Source organism: Passer montanus, unplaced genomic scaffold, assembly GCF_014805655.1.
Source record: "Passer montanus isolate IOZ18808 unplaced genomic scaffold, ASM1480565v1 scaffold39, whole genome shotgun sequence".
In the NCBI taxonomy this organism is placed as follows: Eukaryota; Metazoa; Chordata; class Aves; order Passeriformes; family Passeridae; genus Passer; species Passer montanus.
In genome coordinates this window covers 72,714-98,735 of record NW_024368707.1, presented here as the reverse complement: position 1 = coordinate 98,735, position 26,022 = coordinate 72,714, and the positions used below count along the sequence as shown (strand labels likewise).

The 26,022-nt window shown below is 41.2% G+C and overlaps 1 protein-coding gene across 10 annotated transcripts in view; it reads right to left on the bottom strand.

Moving 5' to 3' along the window:
- The window catches only part of EPHB6 (EPH receptor B6), a 67,451-nt gene that overhangs the window by 4,033 nt on the left and 37,396 nt on the right, over positions 1–26,022 (bottom strand). For 9 of the 10 annotated variants that reach the window (XM_039718115.1, XM_039718110.1, XM_039718111.1 and 6 more), the window contains 9 exons: positions 17,426–17,581; positions 16,097–16,435; positions 7,483–7,607; positions 6,303–6,465; positions 5,428–5,542; positions 2,619–2,674; positions 2,384–2,503; positions 1,741–1,988; positions 608–823 (listed from right to left, as the gene is read on the bottom strand). In XM_039718115.1, the coding sequence (XP_039574049.1) occupies positions 608–823; positions 1,741–1,988; positions 2,384–2,503; positions 2,619–2,674; positions 5,428–5,542; positions 6,303–6,465; positions 7,483–7,607; positions 16,097–16,435; positions 17,426–17,581 (1,538 nt within the window). The remainder of the gene's footprint in view (positions 1–607; positions 824–1,740; positions 1,989–2,383; positions 2,504–2,618; positions 2,675–5,427; positions 5,543–6,302; positions 6,466–7,482; positions 7,608–16,096; positions 16,436–17,425; positions 17,582–26,022) is intronic. The other variant, XM_039718117.1, reaches the window with a different exon arrangement.

Here is a 26,022-nt window from a genome sequence, read left to right as displayed (position 1 = left end):
CCCTTTCCATCCTGACCTCTCTAACTGCAGGTATGACCTGCAAGATGAAATGCCATTCAGGTGCTGGTTCTTCAAAATGCACAGATCTAAAGATTGTTCCACTTTTCAGTGACTGAATTCTTCATCCCTTCTTTTTCAATCCACCTGTTATACTCCCACCCTTTTTGTAGTATGTGTGACAGGTGTCAAAACTTCATAGGCAATAAGCTCATTTGATGGTTGGTTTTAAGCCCATAAATATACTTAGGTCATTTATCTTTTCTGTAGGAAAAAACCCAACTCTTTCTTCAAAGAGTGGTAGTACACGATTGTAATCTCTCCTTCAGTCCTTTATCCTTCCTATAAAAAGCTAATGAAAGGGGGAAGATAATAGCTACATCAGGCTTTGAGGTTTGACCTATTCACCATCATGCCACAAAGAACAGCACTGAGACTTCACATGGCTGAGTGGCTCAGATACTCAGTTATTTTTCATTTTTATTGCTTTGGAACAAATAGCCCACAAGACAGAAGGCCCTACTCCATGCTTCTCTATGGTCTTAAGATGGACTAAAGAGGGTACACCAAACCAAGGACTACAGTAACTCCCACCACAGCAATGACTCACCAGACCCCCAGTGTAGGTGGGATTGGAAGCATCATCCTCCAGGAAGCGGGACAACCCGAAGTCTGACACCTTGCACACCAGGTTACTGTTGACCAAGATGTTTCGTGCTGCCAGGTCACGGTGCACGTAGTTCATGTCTGACAGGTAGCGCATGCCGGCTGCAATCCCCCGCAGCATTCCCACCAGCTGCAGCACACTGAACTGCCCTTCCTTCTGCTGCAAGGGAGGAGGCAAACACAGGCTCTCATGCCCACAGAACATGAAGTCAACAGGGGAGAATAACAAAGAGCAAGGTAACAACATGGATTTATGAAATTAGAGAATGCACATCTTAATTTCAGCCCAAATCTGAAGGTTCAAAGACAACAAATAACAAAGGAGGGTGGGCTTAAAACAATGAACCTCAAATAAATCAGGCATTGGTGAACTTGTCCTGAAGGCAAACCTCCTCTTGTGGCTACATCCCCCTTTAGCATCCTACACCTAACATCACTAAGATGGCTAAATGAATGTGAGCAGACAAATCTGCCTGTACTAAGATCTTTACAATAGCTTCTGTGCAGCTCTACTCAATGTGCTCCTCAAATTGTATGTGCCAAAGTATTTGTACTGATGCCCATTCAGCATTCATGTGCTGAATGAGCACATGAATCAGTAAAAAAGAAGTGAAGCAGCTATACTACATAGATTGTCCATATTTCTGTTTCATTACTGGAAAACTCTAAAACCAAAAATAACTGCAAGTTCCATTATTTCATTACAATGTTAAAACTAGAAAATATTCTGTGGAATAAAGTCCCAAAAAGATTATTAGAAAGGAAAAATTTGGAACACGCACATAAGCAACTGAAAGGGTGTGTACAAAGATTTGGTACTGTTTACATTAATTACAGGAGTTAAAGAAGTCTAAAATACTGAGATCTTATATGGTTGTCAAGCCCTTGGAGTATTTCACCATGTTGTCCTGAAAACACCTAATGTGGCTATTTAGAATAATTTCTATTGCATTTGAAGAGGGCAACTGAGGACTTAGGGAGACAGGACTGAAGATAAAGGACAGGCAAAATTATCAGGTCTGAGACTGGCACATAGTGAGATGAAGAGGTTAATGGTTGTGGGAGAGTCTGTGGTACCCTGAGGAAGGAATCCAGCGATCCATTCTCCATGAACTCTGTGACAATCATGACTGGTCGGCTCTTGGTGACCACCCCCTCCAGGTGGATGACATTGGGATGCTCAAATTGCCCCATGATGCTGGCCTCACTCAGGAACTCCCGCCGCTGCTCCTCTGTGTAACCTGACTTCAAGGTCTTAATAGCTACCATGTATTCACGCTTCCCTGGGTGTTTCAGGCGCCCAAAGCACACCTCTCCGAACTCTCCTGTCAGGGAGGGAAGAAACACACCTCAAGTAAGGAAACACAGCAATGGATTTTAGTCAGATGTACTAAAGCATTCTACTGAGGACAACTTTGGGCAATGCATGGAAATAAGATTATGGGACCATCTAGATTACGGCAGTTTTTGGTGAAGGTTGGAGACTACGTCTTTGGGGTTCAAATGAGGAGTTTTGAGTCCTCAAAATGTGTTTTAAATGTGGCTTAGAGCCAGCATCTAAGGGTTAGTAGGTTAAAATGAATTTTGGTAAAAATGAAGGTTTAGATATCCCGGGACACTCGACATACTGTGCATCCATTGGTCCACTTCAGGCCAGTAGTGTGCCAGGTCTCAAGGTGAACAAAAAGCACTTTAAATAATCTGCAGATTCTCACACTACCTGATCCAATGACCTCCTCAATCTTGATGAGGGACACATCAATCTCCTTGGCAAATTCTCGAATGGCTTCATTGGGATCTTCATAGGTTGAAGGATCAATGTAATACTTCACTCCGAGTCCTGCAGTGAGGGAAACAGCCCAAAACATCACCAGGATCAAACCCTGAGACACACAGGTGTTAATGAGTCCTGCAAAGAGACAGGCCCTTGCCATCTGTTGCTCACACACACTTACCTCGTGCACCGATATACTGCTGCAGGCGGTCTGTGTATGGGGTCTCTCGTCTTTTACTGCAGGACACAAAGGAAAGGAAAGTCAAAACACACACAAGAGTCTCTCATCAGATGCTTGGGTAGGCTTCTCAGGGCAAGGCTCAGAGAATCCTTGAAATTAGGGGTAGAAGATGGATGTTAAGATCCTGCCCATCTCCGGGTAATCAGTGCATGCTTGTTTTCTATGTGGTGGTTTTTATACCACTGTTGGCACTCCCACTTTAGAAATGACAAATGATAGGGCTTTCAACACTATCCTGAAAAAGAATATTACAGTTTAACATTACTGCCTTGGAAGTTTTATTGCTATTCAGGCTAAATTTGCATTTTAATTTAATTACAACAAATTATTCTTCTCAATTATAATGTATGCCTTCTTCTGTGATGTCTTTAAGTTCTTCAAAAACATTCTAAGAGCCATTTACTCTAATGATTAATATGTATAGATCTCCCCCAATTATTTTTCCTCCTGGCTTTCTTTAACAGCATTTACTTTGGCCATTATATTCGTAAGTAGGGTACCCAAACCAAACAACACAGACCCAAACAGATGGAAATCTGTTCCTTGATGTGACTTTTGCATGTGCAGGTCAAAACAGGAATGATCTTTATTATTGTAAGGTTTATTGCATATGTGCATCTCATTTCCAGTAAGCACAGATCCTTCTCAGCACAGGCATTTCTCAGATTTCATTCTCCTTCTGTATGTGTATGATTCAATAATTTATTTCCCACACAACCTAATTATTTTAGAAGTTTCATTCTATTCTTTGTTTGCACTAAATCTATTTGCCATTTTCAAGCTACTTCCTTTCTTCCAAGCAGTGTTCATTAAAAAAAAAAAAAGTACGTTTCATGCTAATTTCCAATCACCCTATTAATTAGACCAGACTGTAAATCAAACCCTACAGTATCTTGCAGTATCCCTGCTGTCTGCATGCATTTGTGTCAACTCATGTTTAGCTGTTTCAGCATGAGACCTTTTAGCTGCTGATTCAATTAGCATTTGAAGGCAAAGTACCGTGAAACATTATGTTACTTTTCTTTATGAATGTAAGTAATTCTGACATTCTAACAGCTAACTGTATAATTCTTACTTGTCAGACTTATCTCTTTAAATTCTGCTTTCAAATCCACAGACAGTTCTAACGTCAGAATTTTTTCTCTTGTGCAAAGAAATCAGCTTTGCTGGGGGCCTATGCCTAAGAGCTCTAACTCTGTTCCTGAATCTGAAAGACAGGTCTACAATAATGTTTTTTATAGTTTATCTAACAAATTAATTGTTTTCCATATATAAAGCAAACAAAACAATTAGCTAAAATAGATGTTTCACAGTGCATATTGCCTCAAAAATGTGTACCAACAATTTATAAAAACAAGTTAAAGTCATAGCATTTGACTCTACATATGTTCAACCTTTTAAGGAACTACTGATTTCATCTGGTGTTCCTCATTTTCTGCATTTTACAACTTACTTTTCTTATCAAGGACAAATTTAAAATAGAAATTTGGTATCTCCACTTTTTGTGAAAAGCTGTCTATTAACTGTACATAATTCTTTAAGTATAAATGAATGTATTTTTTTATGATATTTCCTCATATGTATATTTACAGATAGCATTAATACCTTTCCCCAACACAGTTTTGGTAATATTAACTTATTCTGGGTTTGGTTTATTTTTTTTAGAAAAATATATGCTTTATTGAGTTGTGCACATAATATCACATTTCCAGCTGTAACAAGAAATTGTATTTTTAACAGTTCAAAGCAACAAAAGGAGGCAACATTTCAAATATAACATTATTTGATAATTATTTTCTTTCCAGGAAGAAAAATATTAAAATAGAATGTACAAAAGACGAGAAAACAAATGTAGAAAAGGGAAGAGAACAAAAAAGAAAACATTAAAACTAGATGTCACTTTCTAAAGTTAAGTAGTTTATACTTTTTTTTTTTAGGTCAGCAGAAAAAACTAAAAAGTCCCTCTTGTGCAGAGGCACAGTAAAGCAAAGACGCAGAAATCCATTACTGACAATCTAGGGGATTAAGTTCAAACTTCAGTAAATTCAAGGAGCGGGTAATGACTGTTTCTTTTCTTCAAATAACAAAACCCCCATTGTTTACTTTTGTACCTCTACAAAAATAGCAACCCTTACTTTTTTCTCTTCAAAATTTCTGTCTTTTCTTTTTTTTTTTTCTGTAACATATTATCTCTACAATCTTTTATATGCCCTTTATTCGTTCCAAAATGGAAAGTGGTATTTGCTTTCTTTAACCTGTATTTTATGAGCTAGTGCTCCATGGAACCATTGGGGCTGTATAGATTTTATTCTTCAGCAAATGAGCCCTTGTCTCTTGGTCCTTGGTGAAAGGGTATTTATCACCTTCTAAATAACTGGATATGCATACTTATTCTACCAGTCCTTCTCCACTACATTGTTTCATTCTCCACTTGCTTGCCTAAAATGCAATTTACAGTCCCTCCTCCACAGCGATGCATTTAAATACCTTTTGAGTACTGGCTTTGAAATGCTTTCCTTGTGTTCATATTGCTAACTAGCCAAATATCAACTAAGTACGTGAGTGGTTTACCAAAGGAGAGGCTCCTCAGATAGGAGTAATGGGGCAGGATCTTTCCTTAATTAGAGAATGGCATCTCAAGTACATCTGGATAAATAAAGATCAGGCTGTTTCTCTTGGGACAGAGTTATGTTGCGGGGTAAGGAAGTTCCACTGTCTGAAGTGCACATGAGCAGGTCAAGGAATTCACCTCTTGAAGATGATGGCAAGGATGGCAATGGCAGCAATTACCAAGAAGGCCAGACCCCCGAGCGCTGAGCCCACAATCAGCAGCAGCCGGTCCTGCACCATCTCCGAGCGCTCCCCTGGCAAGGAAGACACACACACATACACGTGGATGCAGAGGACAGGAACAGAGTTTCCCTTCTGCTCATCGAGATCTCTCCCGTAATTTCAGCCCTACCAGCCCTTTGCTCCCCAGTCACTGTGCTCCTCCAGTGCCTTCTTTCCTGACTCTGAAAACCCAGTGCTCTGTCTGAATTCACTTTCTCTTCCCCATGTCCACTGACAGCTGACAAACCACTTGAGCACAGGCTAGCTCTACACCTGGGCTGTATCCCACTGTCCCCTACCAATGTAGCTTGCCAGTACCTTTGATCCATACCAAAAGGATGGTGATCCCGCTAGAAAGCAAGCTGCTGCACATATGCCTGTGTCCCATCTACCTTTGTGTCCTGTGTCCCACCTGTCTTTCAGACATTCACAGAGCTTTCAGCTGTAAGCTATCCCATGACAGCTAGGGACCAAACTACAGCAGTACATAATGCTATGTACTGCAACATCTCCCTAGAGATTCTTACTGGCACACTGCACCTGCTTGTCAGAGGCACAGAGGCAACAAGGACCAGGGCTGGGGAGTATGGCAGCAGCACAAACAATACCCTCTGACAGCATGAAGCTTCTCTGAGTGAACAAATCTGCATATGTAAATTATTATAAACAGAAATACAAGTTGAGTAGGAGTGTCTGGTAGCAGTCCTCCAGAGGATAAGCCAATAGACTGAGGGACACAGGCAAGGGGAAGGGGATTATGTGCAGACCTCAGCATAAAATGGCAGCACTTACCTCCTGTTAAAGTCTGGAAATACATCTTCCCACTGTAAGGGCCGTAGCCAACTGCTGTCCTAGCACGCACTTGGAAGGCATAGATCTTGCCTGGGCTCAGACTTGATACTGTGGCCATGTTGGTCTCACTAGTTAAGGTCAATGAATTATCCTCATCTTCTGCCTGTGAATGTCAATGACCAAAAAGGAACGTGAAACTTCTGCCTACACTGCTCACTCTCCTCATCAAGGCATGACAGTTTCCATGTCAACACAATATTCTTTGAACCTTTACAGAGCCTCCCAACAGCTGCTATTCCAGACCCTACTTCCTCTCACACAACTCATTCCTCACTGCTGCTGTTCATTCCCCCAGACCTGGGCTTCCCACAAAGCTCTGCTGAAGACTCTCAATCGAAACAAAAATGAAAGACAAAACTTTGTCCTGTGGTTCGCTTTCTGTAAACTCCAAACTTGTGTACTCTCCTAGGAGAATTCCAAGCAAGAACACATGTAAAGCTGTATCCAGGAAGCTGCTATACACGTTATCACAAATAGCAGTCCTTTTTGCTACTAAAAAACAGTAGCCCTGCAAAATCCTGCAGAAATATTTCTGTGGAAGATCAGTAATACGGAATGGGAGTTCATCTGAACAGCCCCACACATCTCTTCCCCTGAAGTCAGATGGATTAGGAGTCACAAAACATGTGAATGTAGGACAAATTTGTATTTGCCCCCCTGTAATTCCAGCACACAAAGAGGTATTTGCCACTTAGCAAATGAAAGAGGGCATTTCTTCTTGTAAAATTTCTTAGAGATGTCTGTCCACCCATAAATGGGACATGAGACTTCTCATAAATGAATGACAGACTTGCTGTGAATCCAATTCCAGTAAACATATTTAGAAACTTCAGCTCCTTCCATTGTTACCAATGTCAGCTGATACTAAACTTATTGTTAGCTGCAGCCTTTAAGCTTAAACAATTGTCTTCTCTTTTCTTAAAACCTGCCTTATCGCTAGATGTTTCCAAGTTGAGAAATGCAGATGGACTGATGCCAGATGACATGTACATCACAAACTTCTGCTTTTGCTAAAGTTTGTTCCTTCCACATAACTGAAGCATTTTTTTCCCAACCTCTTCATTTGGATACAGGGGTGCACCACCCAGAGAGAAAGTGCCCAGTATCCCTTTTTGCTCACCTTGTCAAAGTAGCGTAGCTGGTAATCCAGGATGACCCCATTGGGCTGGTCTGGCTGAGGCCACGACAGTGTGATGCTGTTGGTAGTACGACTCACCTGATGCATCATAGGCACAGCAGAGGGGACTGGAATAAAAGACAAAAAGGAGAGATTGCAATGGGATAAGCTTAAAAATGAACTGTAATTGAAGATTCCTTAGGATGAGTTAATAAGTTAGGCCAGCTCTTCCTTTAATTTTCCTTAATTTGCATCACGAAATACTCCATAAAATAACCAGAAGAAATCCAGGCACAATACTACTCTGCTAGGAGATACAGTCATTGACAGCTGAGACTGAAAGAAAATTAAGAAATCCACATCCAACTGATTATGCACAGGAGTTAAGAAATTATCTATATTATAGCTGGAATATAATTCCGATCTTCAAATGTGCAATTTTTATGTGCAAGATGAGAAGGTGCTCCATGCAACTGCCTTAAGATGACTCTTGGACAAAGAATACTACAGTGGCCGAAACAAAAGCAGAGCACTCTACTTCTCCTCTGCTCCTCCCCTGACTGTAATTCTTTTCCTTGGGGGAAAAAAATCAAGTATAGGCTATCAGAGTAACGAAGGCCTTGTATATGAAACATTCTAGAGAATGGAAATCCACTTCTACCAGAACAATTCATGAACCCATCTGCACACACATACACACTCTCCAGGTCCATGCAAAAGCTAAGAGTGTATGAGTTTCATGTTGAGAAGAGACATCCAAGCAAAAAGTTCACGACAATTTTAAGAGGATCCAGTTGTCTTTCCACAAAGCTCTTCTCAAGTTTTGCTTTCTCTCTGCAAAGAAAATGTGATGTTGTCAAGAAACCTACAGATAAGCAGCTAGGGTATCCTCATTTTCCTAATGGATGCAACATTTTCAGCAAAATTTAAATTTTCCAGAAAAAGCACACCAATGAAAAGCTGCCACCAAACCCCACCGGTTTTAGAAAATAGACATAAACTTTCTTGATGTGAAGAATGAAGCAGAGACATTTGGCAAATGATCAAAACCTGCAGAATAGCATTTTCTTCCCTCATTAATAGTGAAAAAGATAAAAGGATTGTTTTTAATAACAAGATAAAATTATTCTGAAAAACATATTTCAGATGGGCTTTAAACAGCTCAAGCAAGTGGGAACTAATTTAAAAATGTAAATGAAACAAAATAAGAGTCTAAGCAATAAAATACTTCCTCTCCTTGTTGCTCCTTTTATTTTTTCCCATTGCTCGTCCTTCAAACAAGATTACACAACTACTTCACCTGCCAATGAGAATGTTGTGACAAGAATGGAAGAGAGCAACAATTAACCAAGACTACACGTAGCATTTAAGATGCAAATGAATAACACTGTATTAAAATATCAGGAGGTAACTGGTCAGTTAATAACTGACCAAGACAGATTCTGCTACATTTAATGTTTCAAAAAGTTTAACTCTCTTCCACTGAGGCACAAAGCAAACACAGAGAAAATGTGCAAACCTAAATGCAGAGCTACATTGCCAGGGAACAGTCCACTTCCTTCTAAGATTTTACAGAATGATCAGAGTTAAAGCTCCCCTCAATTCCCTTTCCTTCCCATCTCTAACAGTTATTCTTCTCTTGCTTCTCATTTCTTCCCAATGTCCAATTTTTCCCCTACCTGGATTTAATTAATCAACAAAGAAATAACAAAAACATCACTCAAGTGTATCTCTTGACCACGTGCCAAAGCATTCTAGAATTTTTCTATTATCCAGATATCCATCACTTAGGGTAATGAGATGGTGGCGGGGGGGAGGCAACCAGGATACTGCAGTCTGTTGCATTAAAAATAGTAATTTCAGTGATTTGCACCTAATAAGCAGAAACTACTTAGAGCAAAAGCCATTAAAAACGCTCAGAAATAAAACCAGCTATGAATCACTGCAAGGCAGGTTGTCTTTAATCTGCCTCTCTGAGACAGAGTTTTGATTTTGATACATGTTTGTCTCTCTTTTAAGGACCTAAAAAATTATGAAACTCTGGCCAGGGAGCTCTTCCATCACTTGAAGCAAAAGACATAACAAGATTTCTCTCTTGAAAATTTCATACTAATATGGTATGAATACCAATACTAAGGTGACATGCAAGGCAAACATAAATGTTGGTGGAGTAAGTACCTATTTCCTGTCAGAGATGTATTATAAGGTTATTCTCTTAGTGTTAATACATTAGGAAATATTAAGATCAACATTTTACGTCTATAGACATTCAAAGTTCCGTACCTCTGCTGCCACAGAAGTGCAGGGTGAGTATTTTCCCTTGTCTGCATGCCAACTTTTAAAAACATTTATAACAGAACTTCGCTTTCAAAACTTTCTTTTGCTTACATAAAAGTGTCAGGTCTATATTGATTTGTCAGTTTTATTCTTTTCTTTTTACATGAGGTTTATAGACACAGACATGTTAGGTCCTGTCTAATGACAGCTGAAACCAGTGCCTGATTCAATCCAATCTGGGCAGTTGGACTAGATGATCATTGTAGGTTCATTTCCAACTATTCTATTCTATTCTATTCTATTCTATTCTATTCTATTCTATTCTATTCTATTCTATTCACGCAGAGCAAAAAACCATGCTATGAGATCACATCTTTAATTAAGACTGAAAAGGCAGTTCTCATTGTATGTAATTTAAATAATAGCAAATGTATGGAAAATTCTTGCCCACATAAACCTAGTTAAAACTGTAACAAAGTCCAAACACTAGTTAAATACAACTCCCAGATTCTATGTTTTGTGGGTTGTCAGTTGCAGGACACATTTTTTCCTGGCAGTAGACACGTTGCCTACAAGACTGAAAATCTATCTCAATCAACAGACTAGGTAGGTAAGGAATGTGAAGGAAGTGCAGACTCACGTAACAATACATGGCAATCCTCACTTATGCAGAGCACAGCCAGGTGCCATTCTCAGAAGACCATGAGCATTTCTGGCATGTGACATTCAGTCCATACTACATCCTACGAAGATACTTCGGGAGAGCCAATGTGGCCCCTTTGTGGCTCTGCCTGGAGGAGTCCTGTGGGATAATGCCTTGGAGTGAAGAGTGACTCAAAAAAGCTAGTTCATGTGCAAGGATTCCCTCTGGCAGGTGCAAAAGCAGTCCACCCCAACAAGCACAAATTCAGGCAAAAAATGCCAACAGGCCTGCATGTTTGAACAAGGAGCTCCTACCTAAAGTCAGACACAAAAAGGAAGTACATGGAGGGTGGAAGCATGGACAGGTAGCCTGAGAGGAACATAGAGGCACTGCCCAAACATGTAGACACATGGCTAAGAAAGCCAGAGCCCACCTGGAATCACATCTGGCTCCGTACATCAAAAGCAAGAAGTGTTTTTCTAAGTACAGAGCTAGTTGAAGAAAGAGGGAAAATGTGGGCCAGCTGCTGGGTGGTGTAGGGGTCCTGGTGATCAGTCTTTACCGGCAAGTCCTGCCTTTAGGTACACCAGGTTGTGCAGACCTTGGGGAAGTCTGCAGCCGGGAGTATCTTCCTCATGCCAGATCAGGTGACTGAGCATTTAGGCAAACTACTCCATTCCATGGACCCTGATGGGATGCATTCTTTGGGCTGATGTCATTTTGAGAGCACTCTTGATAACTTTAGAATCATCTTTGTGACTGTGAGGGGTGCCTGAGTACCACTGGAAAACAAATGTCACTCCTCTCCTCAACAAGGGAAGGAAAGAGGATACAGGGATATGCAGGCAGCTAAGCCTCACCTTCATCCAAAGGGGTTGTTGAGTCTCCAACCTTGGCAATATTCAAAGGTGTTCTGGGTGTGGCCAGGGGCAATTTGCTTGAGGTGACCCTGATGGGCAGACAGGTTGGAGAACATGTTCTCCAGACTTATATTCCAAGCTTAGCCATTTTCTGATTCTGAGGAGACATTCATTTAGCAGTACTGACTAGATACCCACGGAGTACAAGAGGAATTCAGACACCTGGCTCGTGGGTCATCACTCCACCAGGATTCAAACCAAATCCTGCCAAGACCTGTGTGTTAAATCTAGCTATTTATGTGTTTTCTTCCCCTTCCATCTTGCCCCACAATCTTCTGAAATTATATAGTTTGAACAACCTCAGCTAGGCCTCTAATGTTTGCTAACATGTCTCTACAGTCTCTCATGGTTATTTCACTTTTGTTACCTCTTCAGGTATCCTATTTTCCTCATATTCCAAGCATATGACATAAAGACCCTATCTTTGTTCATAGCTTTGTTCCAGCTTCCCAAACATCATCTTCTAGAAAAATCAGTCTGAATGCAGCATGGAAATTCCCTTCTTGATGTGTTTATTATCTTATCCTTATTTTGAAAATGTCCTACATTTTCCCACAGATTTCAATTTAGTTCTGGCCCTTTGTCTAAATACCCAAAAATTCTTTAAAAGTATCTTGGATTGTCTTCTGTCATAATCTTGTACTTTTGCTCCCTATGGATGAAGAGTGCTTTAAAAGGGCAAATTAGTCAGTTATTTTAACTTCCCTTCAGTCTCCTATTATTAGTTTTTGTATATACATTACATTCATGCTTAATGAAAAGGAAAATAGCCTTTATGACACAAGGTGTCATGTTTTACTTTGTATTGTGTGCTTATACTTGCTCAAAAGATTTTTGACTTCAAGTGAACAGTAAGTGAAACCTGAATTTTGAAAACAAGCACTTTCGTTCTCTGCTCATGCTGCAGAGATTGGGCATAGTAAAGAGAGAAACTGGAACAGTTCCTTTTTGTGGAGTGACCATATAAACTATTATTAATTCCCAGTCATAGCTGGGCAAATCTATTAAAGATGGCTAAATTGACAATGTCATTAATGTCGCTAAGGGAAAAATTAAAACTTAAAAGGGTATTTTTGTTGTTGTTCCTATCTGAACAGAAAACAAAAAAGTTGAATTCTTTGGCAACTTTGATGAGTGCTCATGGTTGGCAATTAGATCATAAATAAGCTAAGGACTTTGAAAAACAACATATTTCATTCAGAGGACAATGAATACTCACTGCACTTGCTGTACCTGCTGGTTTTAGCCTGGCAAAACACAACAGAATGTAGCTTTTGACAGGTCTCTTCTTATTTCTTTATAGTTTTGAACTAGAAAATGCCTTGCCTTTGTCCCTGATTTTGCCAACTAAGTCTACTGTACTCTTTTGGCTCCCTTTCGAAAAGCAAACATCTTCAACCAATTCATCATTTCCCTTCACAATCTCATAATCATACTTGGTATTTAATTCCTTTCCCCTTCTCACACCATTTCATGTGAAAATCTTCTGTCAGGTCCTCTTAAAGTTTCTGGCACTACCCAAAAGTGTCCGTGTCCTCATTCATCTTCTTACACAAGCCTTCAGACTGTCTAGCACTCATTTCTACAGTGCTACATATTTTTGGTATTGCTAGGTCCCACTGCTCTGATTTCCACTGATGCAGAAGGCTGCTACATATATTTTCACAGGTACAAGGCAACCTGGTCAAATAACCTGTGCCTTCACATACCTCTACTAGTTCTCAGCATGTCTGGACTCAGCTAAAAACCCCAATACACTTGCTTTTAAAAGTCTGCATTGATTTGTTCCAACATTTAAATCTCTGCTGCCTTTCTTTTTTCCTCTTCTTTCTAGGAATGGAAGAACTGCCTGAACGAATAAGTTCAGTAGCATTTCTCTGGTGACAGACATTACTACATGCTTCAGTGAAAGTTGCAGGGGAAAAGTGGTAGTTACAGGTAGTTACAGCGGTGCATAGAAGAAATTTTTTCACAGTCCTTTAAATGAAAACCTGAGTTCTGTCCTTAGACATGAGAAGAGATATTTGTTTACCTTGATAAGTACACTTGAAGATGCTAAAATAATTAGTAAAATTTTAGTCAGTTTTATTTTTTGTGATAATGTGGTAGGAGTTTAAGTTCTTTGCATTTCTGAGTGTCAGGTTCATACCTGTGAAGTACAACTTCATTAGAATTACATAATTGCCTTTCATCATATCGTTCCTGCTCTCTGGAACACCCTTCCAACATCTCTGTATACTTCCTGATATTTATTTAGGTATTCACCCTCAGCACTTCAAACCTGAGCTGAAAGCAATTCCCTTCTCTTGTCTCATCTCTTCACAGTTCTTCTGGTGATTAGCATATCATATTTGCATTTCACACTATTACATTCCAAACAGGTTTCATTACTGCTATCCAAACAGGTCTCATGTTTCAGGTTAAGTCTTACAGTAAAGGAGGTTTTTCAGTGACAGCCCTTCTAATTCTGATTTCAGGCACATGGTCACACGAACAGTAGGAATGTCATAATCAGTCTGCCACGGAAAAATGTCATTCTGTTACCAAAGGATCCTATCATACTCTGAAGAAGGGCCAGAAGACTATGAAGGGTATTCAAACTCTTAGAGGAACAGTGTTTTGGAGACAAAGTTGAAGAGTGAATAGTTATCACAGGAAGAAGAAAAAGTAGGACTCTTTCCACACAGAACATTGCCTAAGATAACTCTAACAAAGGGGCAGGAGTATTTTTTGGACCAGCAATTTAGAAGGAGAGAACTCAGAGTGATGTATGAGTAAGCAGAATCTTCAGAAACTGCCAGGACTGGAGGGTCTTTTTTTGGGTCACCTTTAATTCAGTGGGGAGTAAATTTTTGCTACGGCCCTTTATCCTGACACTGTAACCTTTTTCTGGTTTGCTTCTTTTTTTTTTTTTTTTGGTACCCTTCATGTTTTCCTGTACCCTTTTTCTCTCAGCATGTAAAATCCTGAAAGTTCTATCTCTGCTTGTATAATAACAGAAATACTAATAATTGTTACAATAACACAACATCCACAAGCAATGCTGAAGTGAAAAGCTGTTGAAGGGATCAAAAGGGGGGGGTATGGATGAGACAGGCCACGTGATGGAGAAAGCAGGGCCTTGTTAGTATGAGCTGTCAGTACAAATCAAGGGCAGCTCATCTCAAGCTCACTCCTAACGATCCCAAGGAAAAGCAAGGAAAGAAAAAACTGCGACCAAACACAAAAAAGGCCACTCAGTACACCCTGATGTTTAAGGAAGTTGTTCTCCCCCGAAACGGCTTTACTGGACGAGAGATGCACCTTAGAGAGGAGTACCCAAGATACCCAAGACAGCCAGAGACACTATGAGACACCTGGAAGAGGAGTGGTCAGAAAATTCAACCAGAAACAGAAGGAGAGGGTAGATTGGGTGATTCCGGGAAGGAGGAGGAAGCAGCTGCTCAATTAAGTTATCTCTGATACAGATAAAGAAGGTTGAGATGAGAAGCATGAAGAAAGAGAACTCTGTAGGATGTTAATAGAACAACGACCTTTCTCCAGGAGAAGCCAAAGGAACTGCCTGGAATTACCATACAAATTACCCAGCCACATTTTACTGTAAACAAAAACTGATCATCCACTTGCAGCCAGCCTCTTAAGGGGACCAGGGATTCTAGAGGTGCTTTGCTACTTGATGTCTGTCAGGTAACATTTAAAAGGGAATAAACAGATCAAACCTGGCATCTATTAACAGCAGGAAATTAGTTGGGGGTATATATATATTCCCTTTCTTTCCATATAATAGAAACAGATATGGTAAGATGTGATTTAACCAAGCCCATGATACCACATCTAGTTTCACAGCACTTCTCTGGAGCTCTACTAAAACCTTGTTTTGCAGGGGTTTCCACACTACACTCTAGAATCTCATGCAGGATTTGTTTCAGTTTAACATTCACACAACTCTTAATGTTTGAAGACATTTTCTGTCACTCAGTTAAAAATGCTCCCCCTCCTTCTCCTCTTCATCACATTACTCCTTATTATATCCTCTTAAACAAGCTGTGTATAATTCCTCTCCATATTAGCTTATACATGCTTGTGAAGAACAACATATGCACAGTCTCTTAATGCTGACATTTAGCAGAACTCTATGCCTGGATGTATGTGTCTCTCTCCAGCTCCAGTCTTTGTAAATTATATTTACAGGAAACAGAACTCCTCTGACTGCCCACATAACCCATTAGTATGTTAGTTTAGTCATCCCCACAGTTTAGTTCCTAGTTACAAGGATCACGACATTTTTGAATATAACTGCACAATACATTTTAATATTTCTACCATGTAAAGAGCAAAAAAAAAAAAAAGTTTCTTATTAAGAGGAAAAATAAGATGATGACATGGAGAAGAGGATAGAGAAAATTATTAGCTTCTCTGGCAAACTGATGACGAAATCCTCATCAAACCCTGGTAGTGTCCCCTCTCTTGCACAATAAAACAATGTGCTTCATCTGACCCACAGCACCACATCTCGTTGGAATTTCTCCAGGGCAGATTGTTCCCCAACAATCACATCAGCTGCTAAAGTTGAGTTTTTCTGCCAAGAAGCAAGAATGGAAAGCCCATTTAGATGAGGCAGAAATGAGAAGAGCAAAAGTGAAACTGTGGAATTAGCAGAGCAGGATAGAAAAGGCACATGACACAAGTAAAAAGACAAAACTCCAGCATTCAAAAGATAAAAGCAAATCAATTGAGAGAGAGAAAAGTAGAAACTTCAAGACAGGGGTGTCCTCACCTGACTGGCTGGTGCTAACATTGATGGTGGCAAAGTGGGGTGCTTCTGAACTCAGCTCAGTGACCAAGTTGACGGCCTGGATCTCGAAGGTGTAGTGCACACGGGCCAGGAGGTTGGAGACCTGCACGCGGCTCTCGGTCAGCCCCACCTGGCGCGGCTCGAACTGCACGCTGTCCCCACAGCGCACGCACGGCCCCACCGACCCCGCCGGGCACACCTTGCAGATCACGTTGAAGAAAACGTCCTTGCGGCCGCCCAGGTCCTTCGGGAGGCGCCAGGTCAGCAGCACGTTGGAGCCAATGATTTCGTAGCTGAGGTCACGAGGAGCAGAAGGGATGCCTAGAAAGAAGAACGAAGGATCAAAATCCCAGGAAAGAATGGGAGAGAGGTGAGGGAAGGGAAGATGCAAAGCAAAGGGAAAAGAACAGAAGAACAAGTTGCTTCTTCGTCTCATTCTTACTCTTCTTCAGTTGTTTCTTAGGGCGAAGGTAAGATAAACATACTCTTTGCTACATCAAGCACACACATTAACAAAGGAACAACTGTATTAGCACATTTTTGACAAACAAAATTACAAAGAAAAGTCTTTGTTTCAAGGGTGTGGCTTTTTAATTTCCCTAAAAGAACAGCCATTGTTTAGGGAAGTGCCAATCCCTTGAAATTTTAAACTTTACACAAGCTTAGTAAAGATTTATCTCTACTGAGACCTGTAATTCTCTCCTTGGCACCTAGTATCTCTGAACTTTCTCAGACTTTAGTTAACCTGCTGCATCTGTTCCAGGAACTGGACATCAATTTTGCCTACAATTATTCCTGGTGCCAGCCACATTCCTCAATGGCATCAGAGGTAAACTCTGACGGCTGAAAAACTGCCCATTCTGTGCATCCAACACTTCCCTTGATGGCACAGAGATGGTGAAGAGGAGGAAAATGCAGAGGGTGAGAAGAAGCCATGGGCATGAGAATGGGACAAGACACTGCAGCTAAGAAGGGAAAAGTTCAGAAACATAGAAGTAGGCAGCAGAATTGCACTGCCAAGCCTGGGCACAGACACAAAATGGGGAAGGGAGGGACAGAGAGGCTGAGCTCAGTATCAGGGAGGGGTAAGGAAAACATTATTTACAGAACATTTCCCTCTGAAGGTTGTAATGAAACCCAAGAATCCTCATTCTCACCATCACTCTAGTCAGGTGCAGGAGCAAAGAGAAGTTTTGGGTTATTTCAAAGGTCTTGAGAAGAGGGGAATTGCAACTCTCCCCAAATCATTTGGACACATTCTCTCTCATTAACTGCCCTTCTTGCTTTCAAACACTTCATCCAAACACTTACCAGTACAGGGAGCATCAGAATTGTCTGAAGCAGATCGATAGTACCGGTTCTGACACACACATTCCCGGGAACCCGGCAGTGGAGCGTGGCTGTGGGCAGGGCACAGATGGCAGGGGTCATCTCCCACAGATACTTTAAAGAAACCAGGGGCACAGGCTAAAAGGAGGAAAATAGAGAGGCAAAAGCAGGAAAATAATTAATTCAAATTTCAGAAACACTGTAATCTTATTTACATTTAACTTGTGCTCCTACTGCTGGGAGAAGTTATTGCATAGAGCTACTACTGGTTTTGGTTCTTTATGGAGCATATTTTGTCCAAGCTGCAATTTCAAAACAGTTTATTTTATTCTGTATGTAAGGGCTTAAATTGATTCACCAGCAGATGAAAGACAAGCAGTCCTGAGACAGCTTTGGCCACCTCAAATAATTGTCTTCTTATTCACTCAAAGAGCTTTTAAATTGGAGAAGCCAAGGAGCCCAGCCAAGCAATTTGTCTCGAAATATCAAACAGTTACCAACGCCTCCTTCCCCTCACCCTACACAGCCACAAAACTGGATTTTTTATGCTGCCTACAAAACTTTCATTGCTTAAAGTAATATACACTACCATTGCTGATTTTGCATTAAAACTAAGAGCAGACACTAAGACTGGCAGTCCTATTTTCTTCCTGTAGGTCTGAAAACTTCCCAATAATGGATAAAAGTATGTTAATTAGTCAAATTTAATCTGCAAATGCACACGAACATGTATATGCAACAAGCTGAAACAAGGATGGAAATCCATCCTACAGGGAAAGAAAATGAAAAATGAAAAAGTAATTTATTAACAATATGGGAGTACGGCACATTCTAGGTTTGGCAAAGATGCCTAATAGGAGGTGCTTGGACCTTATATAGAAGTGCTAGGATACAGCTTTTACAACTTTTATGTACGTTTTCTAAAGCTGATTTTCTATATAAATTAGATGCAGCTCTTTTAGATTTTATGAACTAACAAGCTAAGGTGAAAGTTCATTTGCAGCTGATATTTGGTTCATTAAATTCACAATAAAGGGCATTTCCATACCCAGGGAATGGGAAACTTTCAGATAGACCCCAGATACATATTTGATGTCAAAAGACATAAGGGACACCCTTGAGAGCAGAACTATTCTAGCAGTTATTGTAACCAGAATATTCCAGTGGCTTGAGGATAGCAAAAAATTACCTAAAAAAAGCAAAGCAAGTAAGAGAAGAATATTGTATAGAGGTGTTATATGAAGTCAGATTAATGTGTGTTCAATTCCCTTTGGGGCTACAGGCACAGTCCAGAAATAACAGCCAATAACATCTGTGGAGTCCCTTCAGTTAATGCCTCTTGTATTACTTCATCCTCTCTGTCAAAATTCTTTTTGGATGCACAGAGCAACCTCCACATGTACACAGATAAAAGTGCTAAGTCCTAGAACAGGCCAGACCATAAAGGGGACTGCAATAACTCTGAATGAAAGCTATTAGATAGGGGAACTCTGTTTCTTTCCAGCACTCAAAAAATGACAACATTCAGTGTGTGATACATTGCCATTTGGAAAGGGGGAAAAGAGACTGTAATTTTTCATGTGATGGATGATGGTTAAGAAAGTGCAGCTGCCTTTGCCTTCAGGCCTTTATCCAGCAGAAAATCAAATTATTCCCATACAGAAAGATACATTCATATGTTTGTATGGACAAGAAAGAGTATGTAAGATTTTATCCACTTCATAATCTATACACCTTTCACTCAATTTTAAGCTCTCTTAACAGCCACAGATGTAGGATATCATATTCAGACTTCTTGGCAAATGCATTTGTACTGAAATTACGGGTAGTATGAATGGGAAGTTCTCATCCAACACACTGCAAAGTCATTCAACCAAAATTTCAGGGATCTTTATTTATTTCAAGTTCGAGAATGCTGAACTTAATGTGACTGTCTTTAGCTTTTTAAAAAGTAATTTTATCTCATCTGTTTTTTCTTGCATCAAACTCCTTCTTGAGCTTTTGTTGAGCTTAAAACCAATGACACATTCATTCCACTTGTCAAGGCAGACCTCACAGAATGGTTATTTTCTTTCATTCAGTATTACAGCCTGATATCAAGTAGGACACCTTGCTGCTAGTCACAATAATGAAAATGAACAGGTAATGGTAATGTCTGCCACATATGTGATGCTAAAGGGAAATCTGTAGTGGGTACAGACTTTACCCCTGAAGTACAAAACCATATTTACCCTACAAGGACAGTGCAAAAATATTTCAGGTAAATTCACCTTTAGCCCAATTGCAAATCATATGGAAAGCTAGCAAAGCTGTAAACGAAGAATTTGTCTGGTATTTAGTAAATACAATTAATTTTAAAATAAACATGTTGTGTTAAACATTTATTTTTACAGAGTTCTTCAAAGTCTACTGGCAAGTTGATGATGAGCCTGGGGTGCAGGGGTGAGGTCTGCAGAGATGACACACTGTAGATGAATTAGCCAAAGGCAGTAAGCACAAGTGCAGTGCTACAGGCTTTATGCAATGGAACAAAATGGTGCAGCACCACCTCAGTAAAGAAGGGCAGTCTGTGTAAGTAAGAGCACCTCTACTGCTTAAAAGGCCATGCAAGATTTCATCCATGTTATGGGCAAACACTCCAAGTAACCATAAACATTCAAAACCTGCTTGTAAAAACCAACCAACACGCAGAGCAAGAACACAAGCCTCTGGACAGGAATACGGTGTCAGCTAATGGATAACAATGTTATCTGCTTATATCACTGATGCAGTACACTGCTATAGGGACAACACTCTGCAACAGGTATGTGTAACAAACACTAGTGATCAAATACTTACACCTCTTCTTAACTGCCTCACAAAATCTAATTTCACTGTCCATGCACTATGCTTGGCATTACACATCTGAACCATATGCAAAAGTAGGTTACTGGTCTCTCCCCCAGCACTGCCCATGACTCCATGCCTTTTGTCTCGTGAGCTGATTCCTTGCTACCTAAGAGATCTCTTACTCACTGAGGCCACAGCTATTTTTGAGTGCAATCCCAGAACTGTAAGAGTCACTCAATGAAGAATTTTTTATTTAGGTTCAAGAGTAATGACAGCATGAGAGGAGGTGACTTTACAGTAAATTACAGGTTTAAACAAGAAGACTACTTCCACCAAGTAAAGTAGCAGGCTTCTGAGAAAAACTTCAAATACTAGCAGTAGACAAAAAAAACCCAAAACCAAAAACCAACAAAACAAATAAAACCAAAAAAACTCCAAAAAACAAAACAAAAAAAAATCCAAAAAGCCTAACCACATTTAAGAAGGAATCTAGCCTGTTTATGAAGTGATTTTGATACAGCCATTTACACCTCTTCTTTCAAACATCTCCAGGCCAAATATTCCCTTGTCCTTTATTTAATTTAAGCAGAGTGAAGCAGCCACATAGGCTCGTTAATAAGCACTCCACTAGAGCTGAGTAAACTGAAGAAACAAAACTTCACTGCAGCTGTTCCACCAATGAAACAAATTTCAGCAATATGCTCACGTCCTATGTGCTAGACCAGAGTAGACTGATGTCTTGGCTACACCAGTGCATCTCCGATGGCTTCTGATGTTTACCTGTGAAAAACTGGATGGAGCTCAGAGCTGACAAGCTGGAATTAGCCTCCCATTCAGAGGCACTGATCTTCATGGGGGATTACAACCAGCCTACTGTACTGGAGGAGGGCATAAGGGTTCCAGGAAGTCCCTGGAAAGGACTGGGAACTACTTCCTGACCCAAGCAATAAAGGAGGCAATGAGGGGATGTGCCCCCCTGGGCCTGATGCTCACAAACAAGGAAGGGCTCACTGGTGATGTGAGGGCTGAAGGTAGCCTTTGCTACAGTGACCATGACATGGTGGAGTTCAAGATCCAGAGTGCAGTGGCCAGAGCAAAAGGCAAGCTCACAACACTGAACACCAGGACAGCAGACGTGACCACCTGGGTGATCTGGAGGAGCCCCGCAGGATAATGCCCTGGAGTGAAGAGTGACTCAAAAAAGCTAGTTCATGTGCAAGGATTACCTCTTCCAGGTGCAAAAGCAGTCCATCCCAACAAAGCACAAATTCAGGCAAAAAATGCCAACAGGCCTGCATGTTTGAACAGAGCTCCTAGCACAGAAAGGAAGGGTATGGAGGCAGAAGCAGGGACAGGTAGACTGAGAGGAACATAGAGGCATTGTCCAAACATGTAGACACATGGCTAGGAAAGCCAAAGTCTACCTGGAATCACATCTGGCACAGGATGTCAAAAGCGAGAAGGGTTTCTCTAAGTTTTCTCTCAGCGGCTCAAGGAAGACTGGAGAAAATGTGGGTCGACTGCTGGGTGACACAGGACAAGTTCTTCACATCAGTCTTTACTAGCAAGACCAGCCTTTAGGAACTCTAGGTCCTGGACACCTCGGGGAATTCTGCAGCAAGGAGGATGATCTTTGGCTTCTACTCAGCTTTGGTAAGGGTACACTTGGAGTCTATGTTGAGTTTTGAGCTCCCCAGTACACTAGAGACATTAACATGTTGGAGAGAATCCAGCAGAGGGCCGTAAAGATGATAAAGGGGATGGAGTATTTCCCACAGGAGGAGAGACTGACAGAGATGGGACTGCTCAACCTGGGGAGGAGAAGGTTTCTAGCAATCTCATCAATGAGCACAAATAGTTGAAGGGAGGAAGTGAAGAAGACAGAACCAGGCTCTTTTCACTGTTTCTCAGTGACAGGCACAGAGGTGAAGAGCACAAACTGAAACACAGCAGGTTCCCTCTGAACACAAGGAAACAATTTTTCACCATGAGGGTGACCAAGCACTGAAGCAGGTTACCCAGAGGGGTTGTAGAGTCTCCTTCCTTAGAAAAATTATAGTCTGGACCTACTGCAGGGCTACTTGCTAGAGATGACCCTGCTTGTGCAGGGAGGGGGTTAAGGTGTACTCCACAGATCTCTTCCAAGTTCAGCTATTCTGTGTTTTCCCTTAAACATAAGCCAATTAAAATGTGTGGATAGAGCCCTGTGGCCTTGGTTGCCTCACTGCCAGATCACTCATCACATACATGATTGCGGGGGGGTGGACAAGGAACAATGAATGGAAAGTTCTTGACATTAGACTACATCTCATTTCAGATGCTGAGAAGTGAAATGATAATAGGATTGTCAGGTTCCCTCTGACAATCTTTTCTCAGGAGGGGCCTGAGAAAAGACTTTAAACAAGACAAGAAAGTGTAAAAAAAAGCAATAAGGAAGAGATTCACCTGCCCAGCTCCACTCACATTACAGAAATTGCACCTGAAGAACTGTGGAGTGGAATGCTGAGCAACTTGGGAGGGAAGATCTCTCCACAGTGATTATTTTTTATTGTCTAGTGAAAAAAATAATTACTACATAAACCTATAATCTCACATTGTTATTTCCAGGAGGGATGGCAGATACAGAGAAACAATCATGCTTTGAAACTCTCATTCTGCCCCTGGGTATTTCTATTTCCAGAAGAAAAACAGCAAAATGAAATCACATAACATACTGCAAGCAAAGCAGATTTACAGTGATTAAACATGATTCACATTTCTCTCACCTTCCTAACAAAATATAGTTGGAAAAATAATACTATGGCCTAAATTTTATTGTTGCTTATATTTTATATCTGTAATTTTTGTCAAAATGGCCGGACCAAATAAAGTAGACACTAACGGGCCTCAAGCTACAAGAAGCTAAAGAATGGCTTCCAAAGGCAGGCACCACAAACTTTCTGCTTCCACCTGAACCTTGCCTCTGCATCTAGTCAGAGAGCTGCTTCCATTCAAAAGCACCTTTATCCCTTTACAAAATTGCCTAAGATAGGCTGCCCACAGCACTCAGGACTTTAGCCCACAGATAGCAATAATAATTGTTCCCAGGACATGGAGCTTTTCCTGGCATTGCCTCAGTCCAGTCACTATAAATAGTATATCGAAAGTCAAGTCAGGAGGAAAGTGAAAAAAATTCCCTGGCAATCTAAACAGGCAAAAGACACTTCCTCTTATTCAAGCACTTACAGTGAGCCTAGGGCTGTCTTCATACACACAGACAGAATCCATCTCTCATTTGTTTCTGAATGAGCTTACCTTGCATTCCATGCCCTTCTTACTGCAGATCATGGCATCAGGTCCACTTGCCATGGTCCTACAGCCTCTGCAGATGACTGTGCTCACTGGAGACAGTCATAACAAATGTTCAGACTGCAGCAGGTGCGCTGCCACCAGGACCAGTATGTTTTCATTCAGTGAACACTACCACTTCAGGACCATCCCAGAGAAAGCCTGAACAAGAGTGGCTTCTCCTGAAACACCTCCACCGTGTTCCTGCAGAACAGCTTCACACAAAACATGAACACCAGCTAAGCCACAGGCTGTGTCACTGGCAATACTGAAACTTATCATCCCCCAGCACCAGGATCTTCCAAGAAAATATGGATCTAGCTCTGATTGATTCACAATACCGGATGCAGGGACAGAGGGTTGCAGAGCTAGCACCTCAGAGGGCAGAGCAAGCTGCCACTTCCCATCAAGTCAAGCCTACTATGAAAGGAGAAGGCAGAGTTTGGTGTGCGCAAGCGCTTTTCCCTCAGCTTGACTCAGTCATTTTTCATATCTTGGCACAGTGTCAGAATGCCACAACAGTTCAGTTGGGCACAGCTCATCTCAGACACTGACCCAGTTTTCCTCAGCTCCCCTACAATGCTCGCCCCTGTGTTGCCTGTGTTTGCCTGACTGCTCACTGGAGACAAGTTCCACCCAGGAGTCCAGAGCAGCAGCTTCTGACAGACTTCTAGCAACAACAAATGGCAAAACCAGCAGAGAGAAGTGCTGGAATCATAGAGTGGCAGTAGGGAGAGGGGTAAAGAAAACGAAGAGAGGACAGACCAAGAACCAAAGAGGTAGAGAAAGAGGCATTAAAAAGCTCACTCGGACAGTAAGGGCAGAGAGTGTTGCGGTTCGTTTTGCAAGGGGCACCCCGGGGAGTCCCCGGAGAGCCCCCTAGGCTGTGAGTTCGCTGGCAGCAGCAGGCAGGCAAGGAGACTCCACACGGCTTCCGAGGGTGATGATTAAATGAGGGTTTATTGGGGGTCCCATCCCCGGGAATAGCATGGTTACTGAGGGAAAAGGGGGGAAGGGGTAGGGGGAAGGAGGGGGAGCCTAGGGAAGGGAAGGGCCAAGAGGGTAGGAAGGTTAAGAGGGGGGAAAGGCTAAGAGAGCGGCTGGCAGATTGAAAGTGGGCGCGGAATCAGACTTGTGCCAATGGGATTACAGATACAGGATGGCTCAGGGCAGGACCACAGGCTTGGGAAATACCATACATTTTGGAGGGGTGAGACAGAGCATACCATTTAAATAAAATGCAATACTACAAGACAGGAAATATTTGGAGAACTAAGCAAAATGCAACAAGAGGAGAAGGACCAAGGAAGGCAGCTGGGAACTTCACCAGAGCTTTAGGTACATCCAGCAGTGACTTTAGGGAATGTGATACAGGTGACACTGACTTTTTGTATGCAGTTATGACTTGGAACTGAACTGAGACACAAGGAGACATTTAAAAGAGCATAAAATTGCTCTCTTCTTGACTGAGACAAGTGATCTGTTTCTTGCATAGGAGTTCTGGTCCCAGGTGTACTGTGGGGCAGCAAGTATAAATAAACTAGATGTGAGAGCATTGAAAATGAACAGTGTCAAAGCTGGAACTGGAGTCAAACTGGGAACAGATGATTTTGAGGCCTAGGGAAAATTGGACGTGCAGAGATACAGAGGACCTCAAATGAGAATGACTCTAGGTAAAGGAATGGAGTTTGGCACTTAGAGGGCAGGATGATGGAAAGGAGTTAGAAACCAGTAATATTGTAGAATCATGATGCAGACATTTAGACATTACATTTCTCAAAATGCTAGAAAGATAGCATAATTAGCATGCAGAAGACACACTAGAAAATAAAAATAAAAATTGTAGTGTCTTTTAGATAAAACACTTCTTCCCCACTCCCTTTCCCATAAATATATCTATGGCTTGCTTATGGAGATAGTAAATTCCTACTGGGCCAGGCTATTCCTCAGTGACTGCTACTGTGCATCTTGCATCTTGTTCTGAGTAAGGTGGGATCAGCCTGCAACAGAAGCCAGGCACAGTGATGCAATAGGGGCCTGGGTTGATCTGGAGTTTCACAGTTACTATAACTGTTTGGGTGGGGAAGAGAGACGAAATGAAAGAAACACAATGAGAGAAAAGTATGTCTTTTGAGTCTTAAAGAAGAGGATCAAATCAACTGAGATAAAATAAATGAAGTGAATAAGAACTCTTTCCTGCTTAACTGATGATAGGCGATCAGTTGAGTAAGGGATTTTTTAGGTAAAAGAGGTGGAGCTGAAGCAATTACTGGCTAATTATATGTGGGAGAACTGCCAGGGAATGGTTTGTGTGAGGAAAAAAAGGCAAAAACGTAAGAGGAAAGATCTGGGCAGGGTAGGACAGAATATGAGCAGACAGCAAGCACTTGATACAGGAAAAGAAGCAAACTACTTGAAAAGCA